Source organism: Cetorhinus maximus, chromosome 9 (assembly GCF_964194155.1).
Source record: "Cetorhinus maximus chromosome 9, sCetMax3.hap1.1, whole genome shotgun sequence".
Classification (NCBI taxonomy): domain Eukaryota; kingdom Metazoa; phylum Chordata; class Chondrichthyes; order Lamniformes; family Cetorhinidae; genus Cetorhinus; species Cetorhinus maximus.
In genome coordinates, this window is record NC_135887.1 from 27,566,779 (window position 1) to 27,592,171 (window position 25,393).

General features: G+C 43.0%; 1 protein-coding gene across 2 annotated transcripts in view; it reads right to left on the reverse strand.

Annotated features, from left to right (window-relative positions):
- Window positions 1-25,393, reverse strand: part of LOC144684514 (uncharacterized) — a 117,667-nt gene that overhangs the window by 27,248 nt on the left and 65,026 nt on the right. For both annotated transcript variants that reach the window (XM_078548375.1, XM_078548374.1), the window contains exons 3-8: window positions 24,231-24,320; window positions 23,444-23,534; window positions 22,752-22,844; window positions 16,708-16,736; window positions 3,153-3,232; window positions 1,861-1,971 (exon numbers count right to left, since the gene is read on the reverse strand). In XM_078548375.1, the coding sequence (XP_078404501.1) occupies window positions 1,861-1,971; window positions 3,153-3,232; window positions 16,708-16,736; window positions 22,752-22,844; window positions 23,444-23,534; window positions 24,231-24,289 (463 nt within the window). In that variant the 5' untranslated portion in view covers window positions 24,290-24,320. The remainder of the gene's footprint in view (window positions 1-1,860; window positions 1,972-3,152; window positions 3,233-16,707; window positions 16,737-22,751; window positions 22,845-23,443; window positions 23,535-24,230; window positions 24,321-25,393) is intronic.

Consider the following 25,393-nt stretch of genomic DNA (forward strand, 5'->3'; position numbering starts at 1 on the left):
AAAAAAAGATTGATAATAAGGAAGCTCATAATGCAGGCTGACACTCTTGTGCAGAACTGAGGGAGCATCAGTACAGAAGGAGAGCTCCACTACCAGAAGGTCAAAACTGAGGGAGTTCTGCACTATCAAGGGTCAGTACTGAGGGAGCACTGCACTGTTGGACAGTCATTACTGAGAGAGTGCTAAACTGTCGGAGGTATTCGGATACAGTGTTTATTTGGGCAGATGTAAAATATCCCATGTCACTATTTAAACAAGTGCAGGGGAGTTTATAGGATCGGACAGCACACAAGAAGGCCATTTAAGACTTGAACCCGTATCTTTCTCCAGTGTCCCTCCTATCTCCCTTCATACCTTCTCTGAGCTCATCTTGTCCACAATGCACTTGACCATGACAAGCTCCTGAACCCACCATTCCTCCTGACTCTGGTCCCTTGTATACCACCATTCCTTTCAGCTCACCATTGGCAGTCATGCTGTGTCGAACCCATGCACCTTTCCCTCAGCCCCTTTGCTTCTCCACTCCTCTTTTAAGGCCCCCTTTTTTTTAACTGGCCTCTAAAATATATCCTTCCTTAGTTTCATGCTCATGTTTGCCCAATTGCTTTTCTGTGAAGCATCTTGAAATAGGAACAGGTGGAAGCCATTTGGCCCTTTGAGCCTGTTCCACCATTCAATAAGATCATGGCTGATCTTGTGATTTGATTTCCACATTCCCATCTAACCCCAATCACCCCTCTCTCTTTTAAACTCCAGTGGAAACAAGCCCAGCCTGTTCAACTTTTCCTTATAAGACAACCAAATGTTGATTGCTGTTGGTGTATTTTGAGTTTTTGTTTTATTATTACAAAACCAAAGAGCTATTAGCCTTCCTGACACTTTGAAGATTCATTACTGAAGGCACAGAGTGTGCATGAAGAACAGTTAGGAGTGTTCAGGTGGTTGGGTATGTTGTTCCACAAAGGTTGCGTATTGGGCAGGCGGGTTGATGAGATGATGATGTTTGGAGATGCAGGACGGTGTTCAAGAAGTAAAAGTTATGCTGAGATCGGGGAAGAAGTGGTGGAGGAGCGAGTGATGGTACTCAGGCTGGAATTTTGGATGGAGATGGAAGTTGAAGGGTTTTTATTCTTTGATGGGATGTGCGTGTCATTGGCAAGGCCAGCATTTGTTGCCCATCCCTAATTGCCATTGAACTGAGTGGTTTGCTAGGCCATTTCAGAGGCTAGTTAATAGTCAACCACAATGCTGTGGTTTGGAGTCACAGGTAGGGCAGACCAGGTAAGGACGACTAAAACTCAATTGGAGTTGAAAGCAAGTTCCAGCAGCTGCTGTGGTGTACCTAGGGTATTAGCCTGGGCCTCTGGATTACTAGTCCAGTCACATTACCACTATGTCAACATCTCCCCAGGTCCAGTGTAAAGAAATGTGGTTAGGAAGCAGATGATGGGTATGAAGGGATGTTTGGAATGTGAGGAGTGTCTGCGGGGGAGGGAGTGTTTGCGAATGAAGAGCTTTTGGGATGAGGATTGTTTGGGAGTGAGGAGTATTTGGGAATCTTTGGGATTTTTGGTGGGCACAGTGCAGTGTTGACAACATTGGGGTCATAATGTGGGAGTGGTAGCAGAAGGGCGTGGAGAGCAGCAGAAGGGCGTGGAGAGCAGCAGATGGGTTTGGAGGAATGACTGGACTTAGAGAAGCAGTTAATTGTGATGGCGAATGGACAGTCACGAGGCCACAGAATGGACAAGAGTAATATGGAGACTTGAAATGCAGATAAATGATGAGCTGTAGCATCTGACTAATGGTGAGTAATAAATACTACAGAAGATCAGCTAGTGTAATAAATAATATACTCACTTGAATTAGCTGCGTGCATCAGATTCTGTAAGAGATCAACGGTCACACTTTCCACTTTCCTTGTGTTAAGCTGTTGGTTTACAGTTAGAATGCCTGGTGTGCTCTTTGAATCTGGTGGAGAGAAAATTTTATTAATATCTGGGCATGTGACTAGCTCACTCCTTTAAAATGTAGTCTGATTTAGTAGCTGGATGAAAGTTTCCACTGTGTTCAGATTTGGGCACAGCACCTCAGTAAGGGTATATTGGCCATAGAGAGGGTGCAGCGCAGATTATCAAAAAAATACCTGTGCTTAAAGTGTTAAATTATGAGGATAAATTGCATGAAAATTGTATTCCAAGCATTTAAAAGGTTGAGGGCTGATCTAAAAATGTATTTAAGACTTTCAAAGGATTTGGTAAGGTGTATTTATAGAAAAAATTATGTCTTCTAGTGGGAAAAAGGATCCATAATTTAAATTTAGATTTAGGCCATTCAGGAGTGAAATCAGGAAGCACTTCTTCACATAAGGGTGGTAGAAATCTGGAACACTTACCACCAAAAGGCTGTGGATGCTGGGGGTCAGTTGAAATTTCCTAAAGTCAGATCAACAGATTTTTGTCAGATAGGGTATTAAAAGATATAGAGCAAAGGTGGGTAAATGGAATTGAGGTGCAGTTGAGCTATAATCTAATTGAATGACAGCAAAGCTCGAGGAGCTGAACAGTCTCCTGCTCCTATATTTCCTCCTCTAATGTACTCTTAACTGTAACGTCATTGCTCATTTTTGAGGCTGAAGTACAGGATTATTGCTGGAAAAATTACAGCCATTACAGGTCTGTCTTTTAGAATATTGCTGTCATCAGCATTCCATCAATTATTCTGATAATCTCTTCTGATCTCCGATCTCCTCCATGGTGCCCTTTTAGCTACCTGGGCCCTAAACTCTGGAATTCCTGTCTTAAACCCCTCTGACTCTCTTTCCTCATCTACACTTTAAAACCTACCTGTTTGACTAAGCTTTTGGGCCAATACTTCCTTATAGCTCTGTGTCAAATTTTGTTTGATAATGGTCCTGTGAAGTGCCGTGGGACATTTTGCTATGTAAAAGGTGCTATATAAATGCAAATTGTTATTGCCATTCAGGTCTAGGAATACTGCAGCTGTTGCAGGCCCACATCCAGTCTTGCTTTACATTTTATCGGTATGTGACAAATAGTTTTGGGGTGAGATATCTCTGGAACCATTTGCTAACCTCCAAGGGAAGTGTAGTGTATATGGGAAGTAGCTCCTTGGAATGGTGTGTGCATTACCTTCTGGAGGCACAGCCTGTTCAGGCAAAGGGAATCCACTGCTACGACCAGATTCTAATGATGGTGGGGGTGCTGTAAAGCTACAAGAACAGGAAGAGTGAATGAATCAGAATGTCAGATTAAAACCTTACATGTATATGAAGAGATTTGTGGCTGATGCTGATTATAGTGCAGTGTACCAACAGTTTGCTGCCAAAAGTTCCAGGTCTGTCAGCTATTTGTTCTTAGCACAGATACTCATCAAAGATTTGTGGCGGAAAGGTCATAATTAGAGAAAAAAAATACTTAGAGGCACATAGGCTTATCTGATAATCAACACAAAGTTGTGAAATATAAGACAACTTTGGCTAAACTGAATTTTTTAAGAAAAGAGAAGAAAGCTTTGCAATGAGAATTTGGTAAATCTAATTTAGTTGGACTTCAAGAAATCATTTGAAAAATTGTTGCAAAAGGATTGAGACCATGAAAGAGCAAGTGATGGTTATGGACAGAGAAACATCAGAGAGGCATTCATCAGAGGGTTGTGATAAATGGATGCCTCCCAGATTGGAGGCCATAAGACACACATTCCCTCACCAGTTCATGCCTCGAACCCATAAACGTTTTCAGTTAGTGGTTTCTACTTTAGTAAAAAACTAATAGTGAGGCCTTTTAACCTTGAGAAATTGAGGTATGGGCTTTGATTCTACTTAGAATTTTAAAACAGAAAATATTTCATTATGCAGCAGTTCTAGATACTTATTAATCTACCTGCTGCAAGGGTAAATATTATGGATGGGGAGAGGCACAAAACTGAACTCCTTTATTTTTTAACTGTCTGTCTGAAGCAGAGGTGTTTTACTTTTTTTGAAATAGGCTGTGGCGTCTTTCCCCAAACCCTGTTTATGAGGGTCAAGTTTAAAGTGACTTGCAGCAAACTCTCTATAGGGTTAAATCAGAAGTATAGTTTATTTACACATTCAAACCTGCGGAATGGTTGCAACTTCATACACAAGCACACAATGAGAAGATAGGAAGGAAGAATTTTTATAGCTATGAATAACTTAAAAGAAAAAACCCCACAGATATGGATATCAATTCATGTGATTGCCAGAATCAAGAAAGTCAGAGTCCATTGAGGGTTCACGGAGGAGCTACAGTTCAGGCGGGTTCAGCTAGCTGAAACAGTAGTTGCAGAATTCCTTTAAATGTCATGGTGACGCAGCAAGATGAGGTTCGTATACAGAAACTTGGTCTGCTCAACAGGTGATGGCAGGAGTCTTCCAGAGAAAAAGGCTCCAAGGAGGCTTAGACTTGATGCAGGCTCTTTGTCAGCCTGGAGCCCTGCTTTGATGTTTGCAGGCTGGAGTTTAAAAAGCAGACAGAGTTGAGTCTAGAAATATAATAAAACTTTCCAAAGGCCAGAAACTTAGGTCATGTGATGTTATCCATTAATGAGTCATGTACATGGGAACACCATCACCTGGAAGTTCCCCTCCAAGCCACTCACCATTCTGACTTGGAAATATATCACTCTTCCTTCACCGTCGCTGAGTCAAAATCCTGGAACTTCCTCCCTAACAGCACTGTGGGTGTACCTACACCATAGTTCAAGAAGGCAGCTCACCACCACCATCTCAAGGACAATTAGGGATGGGCAATAAATGCTGGCCTAGACAGCGATGCCCACATCCTGTAAATGAATTTTTAAAAGTTGCAGGCTAACGAGCAGTTTCTGTGCCTCTGGTCAAACTCCATTGTTCACCTTAGAATATAGATGGTAGCTTTTAGTGCCCCTGCAGGTATAAAGAGTTTCAATGGCTCTCCCTTTGTTATAGGACCAGGCTGGGGAGACAGATCATTTGTGGTCCCTCGTTTTGTTGGTTATAATGTGTCCTCACAATGAGAGGTGTTAGATTCCACAAGGAAGAGGGTTGAGCCTTTGTCCTGTAACTGCTGTTGGAAATTTACAGAAACTGTAGCCAACTTGTGAATCATGTGACCTGTAGCAGCCATCTTTTGGTTCAGCAAGGTCCACTTTTTAAAAAGCAAAAAGGTAAGGTTTGATTTAAACAGTTCATGATCTCTTTCACATCATAGGGACATGACAGTAAACCTGAGAGGGGATAATAAATTATGTTTTAAAACAAAAATATTTCACAAGGAAACTATTATCAAGTCCCACCAATGTTCTGCTTAACATCAGATGACTCTCTTCCTTCTTACAGGTTCTGCTAAATGCCAGGTGCCTACTTCTAACCTGCTTAACAACAGTGACAGAAAAGATACTGGAATCAAGTGACAGAAAAGCATCTGCAAACAAAACATATAATAAAAATGTCAGAATGGATTCCGAAAGGCTAAGTCATGCCTAACTAACCCAATAGAATTCTCCAAAGATGGAATAGAAAGAGTAGGCAAATGAAATGCAGTGTACAGTATGTCATATTCTTCGATTTTTAAAAAACCTTTGGTAAGGTTCCACATGGTAGGTTCATGACAAAGGGTATGCGGGTTAGAACTTAATGCCCTCCCCTGAGGCAAGTTTGGAGACAGGGATACATATAATCAGGCTAGAGGGTGCAGTGTGGGGACCCAGCTGTCCTCCTGTCTCTGCCCCAGTTAAGTCATGGCGAGATGGCTCTTGGATGGTCTTCCCGCCCCGACACCAATTGAGGCCCTTAAGTGGACAATTAATGCCACTGCTGCTAGCATTCAACTAGCGGTAGTCGAAGCTGTCGCCATGCGGAGAGCCTGAGAAGTAAACACTGTCGGGTTTGCTTGTGTACTCCAGTTGCTCAGTGTCTGGTTGAGGGACCTGGCATCGGAAAAGGAGGGGCCACTGAAAGCCATCTCCGCCCTTTCTTCCAAACCTCCTTTACCGCCTCCCTAGCTAGCAACCTGCTCGCCTCATTTAAAAAAAAAATTCATTCATGGGATGTAGGCATCACTGGCTAGGCCAGCATTTATTGCCCATCCATAATTGCATCTTGTTCAGAGGACACTTAAGAGTCAACCACGTTGCGGCGGGTCTGGGAGTCACATGTAGGCCAGACCAGGTAAAGACGTCAGATTTTCTTCCTTAAAGGACATTAGTGAATGTCAGGAAGATATAATAATTTTCATAATATTATTGGAATTTATTGTAAAGTAGAGTAATGGTGGGGTCTGTGTCTATGTATGTGTGGGACTTAATTGAATTATAGGCAATGATCACAACATAGTAGAATTTCAAATTTAGCTTGAGGGCGAGCAACTCAGGTCTCAAACCAGTGTCCACAGCTTAAATAAGGGCAATTACAGAGGCATGAAGAAAGAGTTGTCTAATGTGGGGTGGGAAAATAGATTAAGGGGAAGGTCAGTGGATGAACCGTGGCAGACATTTAAGCAGATATTTCATAATGCTCAGCAAAAATTTATCCTGGTCAAAAAGAAGGACTCGGTGAGAAGAATGAACCACCCGTGGTTAACAAAGGTGGTCAAGGAGAGTATCCAATCAAAAACTAAGGCATACAAAGCGGCAAAAACTAGTGGTAGGTTTGGGAATTTTTTAGGAACCAGTAGTGGATGACTAAAAAGCTAATAAAGAGGGAGAAAATTGATCATGAAAGTAACTTGGCAAGGAATATAAAAACAAACATCAATAGCTTCTATGTGTATATAAAAAGAGAGTGGCTAAAGTGAGCGTGGGACCCTTGGAGGATGAAACTGGGGAATTGATAACGGGGAACAGGGAAATTAGATAATTACAGATAATTTAAATATTTTGCATTGGTCTTCATGGTGAAGGACATGATAAACATCTCAAAGATAGCAGATAACCAAGAAGCTAATGGGAGGAAAGATCTTGTAACAGTCTCTATCACGAGGGACAAAGTATTTGACAAACTAATGGGAGTAAAGGCAGACAAGTTGCCAGGACCTGATGGCCTACATCCAAGGGTTTTAAAGGAAATGGCTGCTGAGATAGTGGAGGTATTGGTCGAAATATTCCAGAACTCACTGGATTCTAGGTGGGTCCCAGTGGATTGGAAACCCGCTAATGTGATGCCCCTGTTCAAGAAGGGAGGAAGACAAAAAGCAGGGAACTATAGGCCAGTCAGCCTAACATCTGTAGTTGGGAAAATGCTAATTGTTAAGGAAGAAATAGCAGGGCATTTAGAAAAGCTTAACGCAATCAAACAGAGTCAACATGGTTTTGTGAAAGAGAAATCATGTTTGACAAATTTGCTGGAGTTCTTTGAGGATATACCAAGCAGAGTTCATAAAGGGGAACCAGTAGATGTAGTGTATTTGGATTTCCAGAAGGCATTCGATAAGGTGCCACATAAAAGGTTATTGCACAAGATAGGAACTCACAATATTGGAGGTAATTTATTAGCATGGATCGGGAGCAGCTCAAAAGAAGTTCACTAGGCTGATTCCTGGAGTTAAGGGGTTGACTTATCAAGAACGGCTAAACAGGGTAGGCCTCTATTCATTAGAGTTTAGAAGAATGAGGGGTGATCTTATTGAAACGTACAAGATTCTGAGGGGGCCTGACAGGGTAGATGTTGAGAAGATGTTTCTACTGGTGGGGGACTCTTTAACTAGGGGACATATTTACAGAATAAGGGGACACTCATTTAAAACTGAGGTGCAAAAGTATTTCTTCTATCAGAGGGTAGTGAATGTCTGGAATTCTCTACCCCAGAGAGTTGTGGAGGCTAGATCACTGAAAGTATTTAAAGAGGAGGGTAGATAGATTTTTGAAATGTTGGGGAGTTGAGGGCTATGAGGAGCTGGCGTGAAAGAGGAGTTGAGGCCTGGGGCAGATCTTATTGAATGGTGAGGCTGGCTTGAGGGGCCGAAAGGCCTATTCCTGCTCCTATTTCTTATGTCAATGAAAGCTGAAGGGAGGTGCCTCAGATTGTGATATCATTTGGATATAGAAATGAGATTCTGAGGATAGCTCATGAAATTCCAATGGGGGAACACTTAGAAATTAGAAAGACATAGGTGAAAATACAAAAACATTTTTATTGGCCTGCATCTTAGGGATGTAGTCAAATTCTGTAGAACATGTCAGGTGATAGGGAAACCACAAGCAGTGATTAAGCTGCACCTTTAATTCCAATTCCAGCATTTGAAGATAAATTCTTCCTTTTACTAGGATCATGGTTGATTGTGTAGGACCCCTCCCTAAGACTAAAAGTGGAGATCAGTACTTACTGTCAGTAATGGATGTGTCTACCAGGTTTCTTGAAGCAATATCTTTGAGAAATATTACAACAAAGAAAATTGTGGAAGAATTGACCAAATTTTTTTACAAGATATGGTTTATCTAAAGAAGCACAATTAGATCATGGTTCAAAATTCAGGTCACAGCTGTTTAAGGAAATAATAAACAGTTTGGGGATAAAACAATTTAAGTCAACAGCTTACCATTCTGAGTCACAAGGGGCTTTGGAAAGATGGTATCAAACTTTAAAACTATGATGAGGGTGTATAGTCAGGATTATCCACAGGCTTGGAATGGGGAAGTTCCATTCTTGGTATTTGCTATTTGGAATGCTCCTAATGCATCAGCTGGTTTTAGTCCTTTTGAACAAGTTTATGGTCATGAGAGGACCACTGAAATTGATTCATGAGAAATTGGTGAGTCAAAGTTCAGAAACTACTCCCCTGGATTATGTATCAAACTTTGGAGAGAGATTGGACAAAGCATGTGAGTTGGCTAGGGAACATTTAAAGGTATCACAGCAATTGATGAAAGTGAAGGCAGACAGGAAAGCTACAGCTCTTAGTTTTGTTGCTGGGGAGCAAGTGCTAGTTCTGTTGCCAGTACTGGGTGACTCGTTAAAGGCAAGGTTTAGTTGGCCTTCCAGGATATAAAAGAAACTGAGTGAAGTAAATTATTTAATAAATACTCCAGGTAGAAGAAAGAAGCAGAGGGTTTGTCATGTAAATATGCTTAAAAAGTACTTTGACAGGGAAGAAGACCAAAAGGTGTTACTGGTGGTAGATAATGAGAAAGCGGTAGAAATGCAGGATTCTGAAATTGATTTTCCTTTAATCAAATTAGATAATGAGGGGATGCTTGAACATTTAACTCTAATATTGAGTTACCTTCCAGACAAGTGTCAAAGTGATTTGGGGAAGGTATTGCGGTCACACAAAGATATTTGTGGGAATAAGCTGGGAAGGACAAATTTAGCTATACATGATGTATGTGTAGAAGTTTCATCTTTGATAAGGCAACATCTTTGGAGATTAAATCTGGCAAAGTTATCATAAGTACAGAAAGAAATCGAATTCATGCTTCGAAATGATATCATTGGGTCAAGCTGCGGTAACTGCAGTTCACCTATTGTGCTGGTACTGAACCGAATGAAACACAAAGTCCACTGTATGTGGACTATCTAAAGGTGAATGCAGTGACAAAAAGCAGATTCATATCCTATGCCATGGTTGGAAGATTGCATTGAGAAAGTGAGTTAATCAAAATTTATCACAAAGATTGACTTGCTAAGAGGTATTGGCAAGTACTGTTATCGGAGAGAACAAAGGAGATATTGGCTTTTGTGACACTAGATGGACCACAGCAGTTTAAAGTCATGCCATTTGGTATGAAAAATGCACCTGCAACATTTCAAAGACTGACAAACAAAGTAATTGCAGGTCTGAGCAATTGTGCTGTTTATATTGATGACTTCATCATTTTCAGTCAGGCATGGGAGGAGCATTTACAACATCTGGAAGAATTATTTACTCGATTACAAGAAGCTAATTTGGTGGTGAACTTTGAGAGATATGAAAGTCAAGGCTATCATGGATTTCCCTGTGCCTACAACAAAATGAGAGGTTTTGAGATTTTTGGGCATGAGTGGGTTTTATCGGAAATTTATACCAGATTTTAATAGTGTGGTTGCTCCAATGACTGAACTATTAAAAAGGAACAAGAAGTTTCAATGGACACAGGAGTTTCAGAAGGCATTTGATAGTTTGAAGACTATATTAACTACAACACCAGTTTTGCCAGTATCCAATTATGCCAAGCAATTTAAATTGGCCGTTGACACAAGTGATATAGGCGTTGGGGCCGTACTGTTACAAGATGATGACACTGGAATTGAGAAACTGATAGGGTATTTTTCATGGAAGTTGAATGTACAACAGAGAAGATATTCAACGATTGAAAAGGAGACACTGGAGTTGGTATTAGCATTGCAGCATTTTGAAATTTACGTTGCAAACAATTTGTCAGAAACAAATGTTTATACAGACCACAATCCTTTAAAGTTTCTGGACAAATTTCAAGACAAATGCATAGTTTATCAGATGGAGATAATTACTGCAACCATTTAATCTACAGATTAAACATGTGGCAGGATGAGAAAATCTGATTGCAGTTGCATTGTCAAGGGTTTGAAGCTTAAAGGGAAAATTGGACATTTAAAACCTGGACACTGGACTGGAATGATTTCTGTCGATGCCAAGGATTTGTATATATATATTATGTTAATGCATGCATCTAGTAATGTAATAGTGTAATAAGTATAGAAGGTAATGTAAGATGGGTTCAGAAAATGAAGCCGTCTTTTAAAATTATGATGGTTCATGTCTTTTTTTATAAGGAGGGGGATGTCAGGAAGATATAATCATTTTCATTATATTATTGGAATTTATTGTAAAGTAGAATAATAGTGGAGTCTGTGTAGGTGTGTGGGACTTAATTGAATTAAAGGCAGCTCGTCTGAAGGCTTTGATGTATCAGAAGATAAGCTAGGTTTGAAATGTTAAGTAGGTAAACATGGGGGAAGTTTTAGAATATAAGGCATAAAGGGAACATTTACATTTATAAATAAACCAGACTAGCTTGAATTCGAGCTATTATACATAGCCAGGAGTAGTTAAGAAACGGTGTGTTTATTTTTCCCAAAGATTACTGGTAAAATTGATACTATGAAGGAGGCCATCCAGCCCATCATGTCTGCACTGGCTCGCCGAAAGAGCAATTTACCTAGTGCCATTCCCCCACTTTCTCCCCATAAACCTGCACATTCTTCTTTTTCAGAAAACAGCCTAATTCCCTTTTGAATGCCTCAATTGAACTTGCCTCCACCACACTGTTAGACAGTGCATTCCAGACCGTAACCACTCACTGCACAATCTCACTCTGTCCATTTGTTTTCATGCAGGAGAAGCTGGTTGACAACAGCAAGAAGTCCCAGACCAGGGGTGGAGTGGCCCAATTTAGGCCCCTCATTCACTTTGAGGAGCTTGTTATCACACTGACTGGTGAGGACATGGACTGTGCCTGTGGCGATAGTGAGGTCAGCGGGGAACACCCACTTGAGGACCCTGCACCACATCATCCCTCTCTCAATGCAAATATGAGTGTTTTCTCTCCTGCTTTTGACTCTGCTGCCATGCACTAATCATCTCTACTTTGGTTCACAGGGAGATCTGCCAAGCGACCGACACCCTCAGCCAGCCAGTCCCTCAGCTCCATCCATGTCCTCACGTCCAGCCAAGAGGACACATCCTGCATTGAAGAGCTGGAAATAAGCAGCTTGGAAGATCCGTCACAGTGCTTACCCACACCCTCCAGCAGTACAGGGAGACACACCTCAGTGGGACTTAGATCTGGAGCAGGCTCGGGTTCATAATCTGGTGGTCACCGCATGGACACGTGTCCGCAGCAGGAGGAGGCAGGTTCAACTGAGCTCCCAGTACTTGGAGGACTGCTCGGGGAAGAGGCATCTGTGAGGTCTGAGTCCATTGATGAACCTCTGGATTTGACCTTCCAACTCATCGTGGAGAGTCAGCTGAAGGTGGGGAAGCATCATACAGAGCTGTTGGCAGCCCTCAACATAGTGTCACGCGAATTGGAGGAGTGCATCCGCCTGCTCTCTAATGAAGTGGTGCCCATGAGAATGTATGTGTATGTCGGTGTCCATGAGAAGGATGGCAGATGCCATGGAGACCCTAGTACAGCAGAACACGAGATGTGTACAAACCTGCACTCCATCATGGTAGCCATGGGTGAGTTCCTGCAATGGCAACGTGAAAGGGAAACGGGGTCCCTCCAGATGCTCCTTCCCCTAAAGGAGTCAGGCCGAGGCCCTCGGGCACCCTTAGGAAGGAGGAGTGGCAGCTGGACACCCCTGGGTCATCCACTTAGAAATCGCAGGATCTGTCCTCTTCCTCCGTGTCCCCTTTGCCTGTGACTCCCTCAAACTCATCCTGTCAATGCAGATGGAACAGCTGGCCCACAGGAGGATAGCCAAAGCATGCCGGGGCTGCCAAGGCCTCAGCTGTCCAGAAGACCCATGCCAAAGTTATCAGAGGCTACAGGGCCAACCATTGCACAGGCTGTCTCCACCCCTGCTGCAGATGTCAGGGCAGCACCTAGAAATGTTAGGCCTAGAAAAGTTAAGAAATTCTGATCACAATTGATTGCACAGGCGAACACATTTTGTCACTTTATAGTCTGAAAATATATTATCTTTTACTGAATAATGTTTAATGGTGTCTTTCAGCTTCATTGACAGGCTTTGCGAGTCCTCCCACTGCATATTCCCCCCACTAACGGTTCAGCTGCACACAGCCAGCCCACGAGTGATTCTGGAGAGAGAAGTGTGTGTGTGTGGCAGGGTCTTTCGGAGCCACATGCAAGCACTCTCCCATGCTCGTGGAGCCTTCCATCACACTCGTCTCAATCTCCTGAGCACTTTCAACACTGCCTGCTGGGGTTCTCTTTCAGCTGTCCATCTGAGAAAGGAGTAAGGAGGTGGGGAAAGAAAGAGTCCGGGGGCAGGGAGGAAGGAGTCAGTGGTGGGGAGGAAGGTGTCTTGGTGGGGTGGGTGGCGGAGGAAGAAGTGAGTCCAGAGGGGGTAAGAAGTATCTCCGCCCACCCACTGATCACACTCCCATGCTGCACCTGTTTCCGCCCAACACAAGTCTCCTTTCACTTTTGGGTTTAGAAGCATGGTACCTGTAACATTTGTCTTTAGCTCCCCCATCCTTTCCCCCGTCACTGTCAACCCCCCTGGCATCACCTTCCACCTCCCCATCATCACCTAACAGCCACAACCCTTTTCTTCCAGGGATGTCCAGGTGAACGTGCACATTCCCTATTTCCCAAGCCCAGGGTCCGTGTCTGCTTCTGAGTCCCTGCCAACCACCATTGTCGTCCTTTCGACTGATACCGTCACACCCTCACCCTCCCACCCGACTGGCTCACTCTGCCCCCTCTCATTCTCACCATTTTCTTCTACCACTCCCACCCTCATTTTACTCCCCAGGAGGCACTCATCGACTCCACAGACCCCTCCCTTGCACGTTCACCTGGACATCCCTCCCTTACTCCTTCCTCCCCCCCCGGACTCCTTCCTCCTCCTGGACTCCTTCCATCTGGACTCCAGCCCTCAATTGGATTTCTTCACCCCCCCTCCCCCCACCCGCCACCACCACCACCAAGACTCCTTCCTCCCTGCCGCTGACTCCTTCCTCCGCACCCACCCCTCCACCCCCAAGACTCCTTCCCCGCTGCTGCTGACTCCTTCCTCCCTGCCCCCTGCCCCCTGACTCCTTCCTCCCTGCCCCCCGCCCCTTGACTCCTTCCTTCCCCCCTCCTTACTCCTTTCTCCACCCTTACTCCTTCCTCCACCTTTACTCGTTCCCATTGGAACTCCTTCCTCCCACAAAGTCCTGCCTTGCGTGGAACTACTTCCTCCTCCTGAAGTCCTTCCCCCTCCGACCTTCTTCCCTCCACCGAACTCCTTCCCTTACACCTTCCTCCCCCCTTACCTCTACCTCCCCAGGTGCTCTATATTCCAAATTACCCCCTCCTCCCCCCCATACTCTGTCCCCCCCCAATCTTGCCCCTGAAACCTTGTTTCCCCAACCCAACCTCACCTCCCTGACATCTTTGCCCTCCCCTTCCAACCATACCTACCTTGACATCTTCGTTCATCCCCTCCCAACCTCATCCTCCCCAACATACCTTCCTCTCCCACCGCCCTCCGGTACACCTTCCTCTCCCACTCAGACCTACACCTTCTTCTGCAGCCTCTTGACGATCATCCATTGCAGACCATGGCAAGACACTGAAATCTTGAAGTAGATCCTCAATGATGACCTTCCACCTTCTGTGACCAGATTCATGGCGGACCCATGTCCATGGGAATCCACACAGCATGCTATGCATGATCCTCCAGGGTTCCATTACTGTCGGGCTCCAGCATCTTCTGCTCCTCAGATGTCCATGATGTGAGCAAGGCCCTGACAGTAAGTCCCGACTTCTGCATGACACACTTGACAAGATTTGTTCTGCACCAGCGTGTTTTCCTGCTGACGTGCGTTGGAAATTTGGTGTGGGGGGATGATTCTGGTGAGCTCGGCTTATAATGATATGCAGATGTATTACAATGAAGCCCGCCATTGATGGGTGGAGTGGATGCTTGCAAATGTGTTTCACAACGGTGTGAAACCGATTTTTGGTCTTCCTGCCATCTTATCCGCTCACGCTCGCCCTGAAGCCCAACACCAGTGAGCACAGAAAATTCTGCCCAACATGTTTTATAAAATAATGTGAACACATATCTCTAAATTACAGCAGTAGACAGATTATTTTTAGTAACACTGTAACAGTTGGTGCCAACTAGAAAGGTATCAGGAACAGCTGCACATGCGCATTGAACCATGCTGTGCCCGGTGGCACATGTGTAACTGTTTGAAGTTTGGAACATTACAATGGGACTGGCATCAGTTTCATTGCAGCAAATAACCAAGAGGAAAGAAAAAAATAATTGCTGGTAACAATTCATTCTAGCTCCCAATCTCTAATCGGATCTCAATCTCAATGAGAGTGCTGCCTCCTGATGAGACCCAATATGTTGAGGCTCTATGCTCCTAACTAGGCTGAATAGCTCACTGGGTAGGTAATGAGGTTCTTAGCTCCAGGGTTATTGTTTTGAGTGCCACATTGGGTAATGCATTTTCCTTAAAAATATTTTATTCAAATTTCTTAAATTGAATTTCCCTCCAAAAATGTCCTTCAACTTAAATATTACAATCAATGCTTCACATTGGAAGTTGAGAATTTCATTTACTGAATTTTCCTGAATATCCATCATCATTAACTGAATTGTCAGAAGCATGTTTTACAGAGGGAATACTTCTGATAAGGTGCCACATCAAAGGTTATTACAGAAAATAAAAGTGCATGGTGTAGAGGGTAACATATTAGCATGGATAGAAGATTGGCTGGCTGGCAGAAAGCAGAGTATGCATAAATGGGTCTTTTTCGGATTGCAGGATGTGACGAGTGGAGTCCCACAGGTGTCTGTGCTGGGGCCTCAACTTTTTATGATTTACAACAATGACTTAGATGAGCGGAGTGAAGACATGGTAGCTAAATTTTCAGATGACACAAAGATAGGTAGGAAAGTATATTGTGAAGAGGACATGAGGGAGTTGCAGATGGATATTGATAGGGTGTGAGTGGGCAAAAATCTGGTGAATGGAGTTTAATGTGGGAAAATGTGAAGTTGTTCACTTTGGCAGGAAGAACGAAAAAAGCAGAGTATTACTTAAATGGAGAATGGCTGCATAATTCTGAGATGCAGAGGGATCTAGATGTTCTAGTACATGAGTCACAAAAAGTTAGTATGCAGGTACAGCAAGTAATTAAGGCTAATGGAATGCTATCCTTTATTGCGAGAGGGATTGAACATAAAAGTAAGTATGTTATGCTTCAGTAATACAGGGCATTAGTGAGACCGCACCACAAATACTGTGTGCAGTTTTGGTCTCCTTATTTAAGGAAGGATGTAAATGCATTGGAAGCGGTTCAGAGGAGTTTTACTAAGTTGATACCTGGAATGAGTGGGTTGTCTTATGAGGAAAGGTTGGATAGACTGGGCTTGTTTCCACTGGAGGTTAGAAGAGTGAGGGGTAATTTGACTGAAGTATACAAGATCCTGAATGGCCCTTGACAAGGTGGATGTCCAAAGGATGTTTCCTCTTGTGGGTGAGTCCAGAACTAGGGGGTACTGTTTTAAAATTAGGGGTCGCCCTTTTAGGTCAGTGATGAGGAGAAATTTTTTCTGAGGGCTGTGCGACTTTGGAATTCTCTGCCTCAGAAGGTGGTGGAGGCGGGGTCATTGAATATTTTTAAGGCAGATGTAGATAGATTCTTGTTAGGCAAGGGAATCAAAGGTTATTGGGGGTAGATGGGAATGTGGAAATCAAAACATAGGAAGATCAGCCGTGATCTTATTGAATGGCGGAGCAGTTTGAGGGGCCGAATGATCTACTCCTGTTCCTATTTCTTATGATTTTATTAACAGTTGATACAGTAAATCATAGGTTGAATGGATGTAAGAACTTGCAATTGTTTAAGGACTGCACAGTATAAATGGGTAATTTGAACTTTATTGTTATTCTGCTCAAGCCAACTTGTTCATTTTAATGCTGCCAGCTAACATTGACATGGAGATTGCAACAGAGCATATGCTGGAAGTGCCCCCCCTAGTGTTGTGGCATAAATAAACATAGCCATTCAGTAAAACTTTCCAAGTCCACATACCTCTTTAGAGAGTAAACATCAAGGAAATGCTAAAAAGCAAAATGAAAAACAGCATTTTTAGAACTGGTATGAACAAAATATGCAAATAAAAACAATCTACATTTTGTACTGCTACTAAAACTAAAGCAGCAAATGGAGATGTCACTAAAGCACTTTCCATATGGTAAAAAAGATTTGTTTACATTGTGCCTTTCCTGATCTTAAACTGTCCACAGCGACAACTTTTAAAGTGCTGCTGTAATGTAGAAAATGTGAAGAGTAATTCCAACAACAGCAATCTGATAATGCCCAGATAATCTGTTTCATTGGCTGGTTGAGGGATTAATATTAGCCCCAGGACAGCAAGGACAACTCATCTTTTTTTTGCAAAATAGTGCCATGGGATCTTTTACATCCTCCGGGCAGACTGGTCCTTGCTTAACATCACACCTGAAAGGTGGCAGCTCTGATTGTGCAGCACTTCCTCAGTACAGCATTGATGTGTCAGCCTAAATTTTGTGCTCAAACCTTTGGAGTGGATATTTTAATTTAGCATGGAGGGATAATAACAGAGTTTAGACTGGCAGTGGGGGTAGTGGAGAATAGAAATCGGAGAAAGATTGTTCATAGTGCAGCCAAACCTCGAAATGAGGATGGATAAAAGGCAAGACAAGTGTCACGGCTCACTGGGGATAGTGCGCTGTAATATCAAGTCCCACTGTTCCCCAAGCCATGACAAATGTGAAAAGTTTGACCAAACCACCAGATTGCCCCAATTCTACCTAACTGTTTAATTTAGGTTAACAGAATACGAGCACCAGGTTTGTAAATTTAATAAGTAGAATACTGTTTATCAAACAAATTGTCGTCAACTAGTGGCAAAAGAGAGAAATATGAACTGCTAACTTCTAACACTATAACTTAAACTCTACCCTCTTCTTAAATCCCTGTATACACACACACACACACACACAGAAGACACATAAGACACACAAAACGTGGCTTTTAAGGGTGGGATAAAACAGTTTAAGAGCACTAATCTGGAATACAGGGTTCGATGGGTTGATTTTGATCGATGTCTTCCAAATTCCTTTAAGTTCTTGTTGATGATATGAGGTGGTATTCCAGCACTTCTAGCATTTAGTTCACTGATTGAGAGCTTGCTTTTCAATGTCTCTAACAGTGGTTTTTTCCCTTTGCCTCTTGACAGGGGTTTTCCAAAAGCGCAGGTTATAGAGATATGAGGGAAAAAATGGAAAAAAACCCAGCTAGCTATTAATGTGGAATTACTGGAAACTTCCACACACAGCATAGAGAGAGGTTTTACGTCTTGTTCCTTTCAAGCTAGGAGCTATCCTGCTGCACTCACACAAAACCTGGTCACCTGGTCAGGAGCCAATTAAAATGCTGTTGTCAGGCAGCTCCCTTGGTCCAGGACGACTCCTCAGCACCATCCTGTCTTTCATGGCATACTCTGTTCCAGGACTGCAACATTATATATATCTTTCACACTGTTCCAGTGGACATTTCTTTCAACTGCAGTCATTGTAATTTTACCACAGTCCAACAGAAAATAAAAAGATATGTTCTTTCTACATGCCTCCACCGTTAAAAGAGATGAAACACCATTTCAAAATGCGTTTCATCACAAGGTATATGACACATGGACAACAAAACATGAGACTTACTTCCATTCACCCTTCCTCCCCGTTATATAATCTTATATAATCTTTAGCATTTCTTACTCCTTGAACTTATTTTAGTGTTTTACACCCACGACATTGCATCCGCGATCACAATATCTTTACCAGCAATGTGAACAATCTTTACATTGAATGGTTGAAACAACAGATTCCATCTAAACAGTCTCGCATTTTGAGTTTTAAACTTTTCAATGAATGCCAGCGTATTATGGTCAGTGTAGATTAGTGTTTCTTTGTTATTGTGTCGGACATAAACTTCAAAGTGTTGAAGAGATAACAACAATGCTAGGGTTTCTTTTTCTACTGTCGGGTACTTCCTCTGATATTGACTTAGTTTCTTGGAAAAGTACCCCACCGGCTTCTCTATCCCTAATTGATCATCATGTAATAGGATTGCACCTACTCCCCAAGTCGCTAGCATCAATTGCCATTGTAAAAGGTTTGGTAAAGTCAGGAGCGACCAACGCTGGTTCATTTATTAAGGGTGCCTTCAGCTTTTTAAAGGCTGCTTGGCATTCTACTGACCATATCACTTTTGCCTGTTTTCCTAACAAATTGGTGAGAGGTATAGCTATTGTGCTGACGTTAGGCACAAACTTTCTATAAAATCCACACATTCCCAAAAACCTCATGATCTCTCATTTAGTTTTAGGAATGGGGAATTCTATTAGAGAGTTCACTTTTACTGTTTTCGGCAACGCCTGCCCTTGTCCGATGATGTGATCTAGGTAAGTTACCCTTGCATTTTCAAATTCGCTTTTGGCCAGATTTATGTCTAAACCAACCAATACAATTGCTTAAACAGGTCCTCTAATTGTTTTACATGTTCTCCGCATGTCGTACTATATATTACAATATCGTCTAGATAAACCACACAGTTAGGTACTTCAGCTATGACTGGATTCATATGTCTCTGGAATGCAGCTAGGGCATTTTTAAACCGAAACAGCATGACTAGACATTGATACATCCCACTTGGTGTAACAAAAGCGGATATTTCTTTAGCCCTTTGACATTAATCGCCCTTGATGCTAATCACACTTGCCAGTACCCCCTCAATAGACCAATTTTAGAAAGAAATGACACACTGTCAACCCTTTCGGTGCAATCTTCTAACCGAAGAATCGGGTATGAATCTGTCCTCGTTACTGCATTCACTTTCCTGCAGTCTATACAAAATCTAGTGGATCCATCCATTTAGTATTCATTTAGAACCCTACCTAGGTCTTCCGGCTCCACACACAAATTTACCACTATGGTCCTTAATGGGCCCTACTCTTTCCCTAGTTATCCTCTTACTCTTAATGTACTTGTAAAATAACTTTGGATTTTCCTTTATTTTACCTCCCAATGTTTGTTCATGCCCCGTTTTTGCTCTCCTAATTTCCTTTTTAAGTTTCCCCCCTACACATTCTATACTCCTCTAGGGCTTCCGTTGTTTTGAGCCCTCGGTATCTGCCATAAGCCTCCCTTTTTCTCTTTATCCAATCCTGTATATCCCTCGACATCCAGGGTTCCCTGGATTTGTTGGTCCCACCCTTTGTCTTTACTGGAATATGTTGGCCCTGTACTCTCCCTATTTCCTTGATGAATGTGTCCCACTGCTCTGACGCAGATTTACCTAAAAGTAGCTGCTCCCAGTACACCCTGGCCAAATCATATCTGATCTTATTAAAATCGGCCTTCCCCCAATTCAGAAGTCTGATTTCTGGCCCATTCTTGTCCTTTTCCATAACAACCTTGAATCTAACGGAGTTATGATCACTATCTGCAAAATGCTCCCCCACTGATACCTGTACCACTGGCCCGGCTTCATTCCCTAAAATTAAGTCCAGGACCACCCCATCTCTTGCAGGACGTTCTACGTACTGGCTTAAAAAGCTCAACTGGATGCATTTTAAGAACTCCGCTCCCTCTAAACACATCACACTATGACTAACCCAGTTAATATTGGGGAAGTTGAAATCCCCCACTATTACTACCCTATTATTTTTACACTTCTCTGAAATTTGCCTACATATCTGCTCTTCTATTTCTCTCTGACTGTTTGGGGGCCTATAGTACACTCCCAGCAATGTGATTGCTCCTTTTTCTGTTTTTAAGTTCTACACAAATGGCTTCATTTGAGGAGCCTTCTAAGATGTCATCCCTCCTTACTGCTGTAATTGATTCCTTGATCAATATTGCGATACACCCTCCTCTTTTACCTCCTTCCCTGTCTCACCTGAAGACCCTATATCCTGGAATATTGAGTGTCAGTGAACAGGCTATTGCTAAGCAAGTGCTGCTTGGTGGCACTGTTGACTCCTTCCATCGCTTTACTGATGATTGGGAGCAGACTGATGGAGCGATAATTGGCTGGGTTGGATTTGTCCTGCTTTTTTTGTACAGGACATACCTGGGAAATTTTCCACATTGCCGGGTAGATTCCAGTGTTGTAGTTGTACTGGAACAGCTTGGCTAGAGGCACAGCAAGTTTTGGAGCACAAGTCTTCAGTATTATTGCCGGAATATTGTCAGGGCCCATAGCCCTTTCTTGATATTGAATTGGCTGAAGTCTGGCATCTGTGAAGCTGGGGACCTCCGGAGGAGGCCAAGATGGATCATCCACTCGGCACTTTTGACTGAAGATTGTAGCAAATGCTTCAGCCTTCTCTTTTGTACTGATATGCTGAGCTCCTCCATCATTGAGGATGGGGATATTTGTGGAGCCTCCTCCTCCAGTGGGTTGTTTAATTGTCCACCACCATTCATGACTGGATCTGGCAGGACTGCAGAGCTTAGATCTGATCCGTTGGTTTTGGAATCGCTTAATTCTGTCTATCACTGGCCATTTATGCTGTTTGACATGCAAGTAGTCCTGTGTTGTAGCTTCACCAGGTTGACACCTCATTTTTAAGTATGCCTGGTGCTGCTCCTGGCATGCCCTCCTGCACTCTTCATTGAACTAGAACTGATCCCCTGATTTGGTGGTAATGGTAGAATAGGGGATATGCCAGGCCATGATGTAGCTGAGTACAGTGCTGCTGCTGATGTCCCACAGCACCTCATGGTTTCCCAGTCTTGAGTTGCTAGATCCGTTCAAAATCTATCCCATTTAGCACCATGGTAGTGTCACACAACAAGATGGAGGGTATCCTCAATGTGAAGGCAAGACTTCGTCTCCACAACTACTGTGTGGCGGTCACTCCTACCGATACTGTCATGGACAGATGCATCTGCGGCAGGCAGGTTGGTAAGGATGAGGTCAAGTATGTTTCCCCTCTTCTTGGTTCCCTCACCACCTGCTGCAGACCCAGTCTAGTTGCTGTGTCATTTACGACTCAGCCAGCTCGGTCAGTAGTGGTGCTACCAAGCCACTCTTGGTGATGGACATTGAAGTACCCCACCCAGAGTATATTTTGCGCCCTTGCCTCCTTCAGTGCTTCCTCCAAGTGGTGTTCAACCTGGAGGTGCGCTGATTTATCGGCTGAGGGCAGTACATGGTAATCAGCAGGAGGTTTTCTTGCCCATGACTTCATGGGGTCCGGAGTTGATGTTGAGGACTCCCAGGGCAACTCCCTCCTGACTGTATACCACTGTGCCGCCGCCTCTGCTGGGTCTGTCCTGCCGGTGGGACAGGACATACCCAGGGATGGTGATGGTGGTGTCTGGGACATTGTCTGTAAGGTATGATTCCATGAGCATTACTATGTCAGGCTGTTGTTTGACTAGTCTGTGAGACAGCTCTCCCAATTTTGGCACTCAGCCCCCAGATGTTAGTCAGGAGGACTTTGAGGGTCGAGAGGGCTGAGTTTGGCGTTGTCGCTTTTGCTGCCAGGTGATCGTCTAGTTTCATTCCTTTTTTTTTGTAGTGGTTTGATACAACTGAGTGGCTTTCTAGATTTAAGAGTCAACCATATTGCTGTGGGTCTGGAGTCACATGTAGGCCAGGCAGCAGTTTTCCTTTCTCTGGGACAGCAAGGGCATTAGTGAACCAGATGGGTTTTTATCATTAGACTTTTAGTTCCAGGTTTTTACTAAATTCAAATTCCACCATCTGCCATGGCAGGATTCAAACCGGGTCCCCAGAGAATTATCCTTGAGTCTCTGGATTACAAGTCCAGCAACAATACCACTGCGCCATCGCTATCAAGTACTCTAGCACAGATCATTAATACATTTCTGATGATGAACCTGAAATCAGACCTCAACAGTGATCATCTTTTTATGGCACCAATCTGATATAAATATCTTCTGCTACTCCTATCCTATTTCTTAAGTGTTCAATGTCTCTATGAAAATTGAGGGTAGTTTGATGCTATGAATTGAAATTGTAGGCCATTTATCCTAAAGCTCTGTTGCTTCCTAATGTTTCATTACCTGTCTTTGTTGCATCATTTGCCTCATTTCAACCTGTAACTGGCTGACCTGTTCCTCTGCCTTCCTTTGGATCTCATATCGAAGGTGCTGTTCCTATATGAATGCAAAGATGATCAGAACTTTACTGAAGTAAAATTTGTAAGTTATTTCAATTGCTCATAAAACTAGCAACACCGAGCATGAGTTTGGGTATTTTTCTTATTATATCACAGGTTGTTTTGTAGTGAATGTCTCAATTGTTTTAGTTTAGTGGTGTGTGTATATTGGTTGGATTATTTGAGTCTCAACTATCTAAATTTGATTAGGATTACTTACTTCTATTGGGCTTGTCTGGTACTGCAAGCACCGGTTGGATTAATTCAGTAATGGATGCAGTGAATGGGTTTAGTTGGTATGTATGCATTGGTTGCATTTATTCTGTGGTGGTTGCATTGTAATGGACCATCTGGGACAATTTCACCATTTATTCTGGTTTCCCAAAAACTCCTGTACAATTCTTACTAATAAGTGGGGCAGAACAGGAAGATGTGACCCCGCATTCATGAATCACATGTGTAATGCAAATCATTGGCAATAATGACATCTGAGTAATGAGAGAAAATGCAAACCTGTAAGACTTGCATGACATAAACCTTTCACAGTAATGGCACATTCCAAGGGTTCCTACAACTGATCTCACTTTGTTGAAGTACCTGCTGAAGTTTTTCTTCAAATGAAAACTTCTGTTCCAAATTAATTCTCTTGGTCTCTTCCAGCAGTCTTTTAAGTTGCTCCTCTTCCCTCCTGCAGTACAACAGTTTGTTTGATTTGGTTATTTTTAGGCCTGTTTTTCTAAACATTGACAGTTTCCCCAGGTTTCCTTAATATGTAATATTGATGCACTTGCATTGTGGTGAGGAGTTATTTCTGGGAAATTTAGTGCTATGGTGAGGGTTTTTTAGCGCAGTGGAATGGCACACCTGGAGGACAAGATCACATCTACATCTGTGGTGATCTTCGCCCTACCGCTCAGTGCCTTTCAACATTAACAACAACATCAAGAGCTAATGGCTAAGGGAGTAAATGAAACAAGATCTGGAATGGAGTCCCATCACACGATTCGTGTATCCCTCAAATGAGCACCTGCTGGCAACTCCTGAAACTGACTGGGCCCCAGACGTGTAGGCTTTCCTCTTTTCTCTGGATATTAGCCTAAAGGGTTGAGAGTGAGGTCTAGATGCTAGGCAAGTCTGCACCTCCTGAAACCTTGTCTAGGCTATGCAGTTAAAAGTGAAGGTTTCAGGAAAGATAAGATTTCGGGACTGGTATTGGTACAAGAGGAATTCCTGTAATTACAGTTGCATTCCATTGGATCACAGAACTTATTGCTGCTCTCCACAATCCTTAGGTAAACGGTTGCCTTCCATGGAGTCAAAGACTAACTGATGCACACTGAGTGAAGCAGGGGAGACATAATGCACATTCTGTTCTTCATCTTACCGTTGCACTTCATCCTCCCTTAGTCTTATCAACCTTTCGGCTTGTTTGTCTTTCTCCATATCTTTTATGCGTTGAGCCTCTCGTTCCTCCCTATAAAATACAGACAGTTTGATGAAAGTACACTGTGCTTCATTAGATTTTGATTTAAAACTATGTGCTATGACTGGAACTAACATATTTTACAAACTCGTAAATGCTAGTCTGAGGAAACAAATATAAAGAAAGACTTAAAATTTGGCCTTTATTTATTCAAACAATACAGAGATATGATAGAAATTTTTAAAACTATGAAACATGGGGCAAGGAAGATACAAGCAGACTGTTTCCAATTATTGAGGGTCTTGAATGAAGGGCCAAAGATAGAAGATTAAAGCTGCAAGATTCGGCTCCATAGCACCTGTATTTTCAGCACTATAGGTGCAGTTTAGGTGTAAAATGGAGTCCGCATTGTGCATGCACATTTCCATTATAGGGTGCACCAGACACCATTTTGGTGAGGGTGTTAGCACAGGCGATAGTCTGCACTGGAAATGTGCAGAGTGAGAGATTGTGGTATTAGTCAGTGTGTTATGCTGATTTGATGCCAGCTGTGCCATCTTTGACTTCAATGCCCCAGCTGATGCCCTCTCTTGAAAACACACTGAATATGCGTTCAGCAACAGGAAGGACCCTCCGCCCAGCACCATACTATTTATCAACTACTTTCATGTTAGTTATTGCTGCTGAGTTTGTAGAATTTTAAACTGCTACCTAAAGTTGGTGAAGTCCACAGGCTAGAGTGTTGAAAATGGTGAAAGCCTTGGTTCTGACTTCAAGGCTCCTAGTCAGACAACTTGCTCCCAATCATAGGTACTATTGTTACCATCTTCCCTTGGCCTGCAGCAGGACGTGGAGGTGGTGCAGAGGCAGTAGAGAAGAGGACAAGAAGCTCGAAGGGGGAAAAATGTTCTCAGCAGGAGGGCATATCCACCCAAGGTCTTCAGGGAGCAATTCCCTTACCTGAACCTCAGTGATGAGCAGTATGTATGATGTCTACATTTTATGAAGGAGTTTTTCACTGGTATCTGCCACCTGCAGCCTTAGAATAGGGCATGGACGGTGCTGCCAGTGAAGGAAATACGGCATTTCATTGCATCAGGATTCTTCTAGGCTGGAAAAAGCAA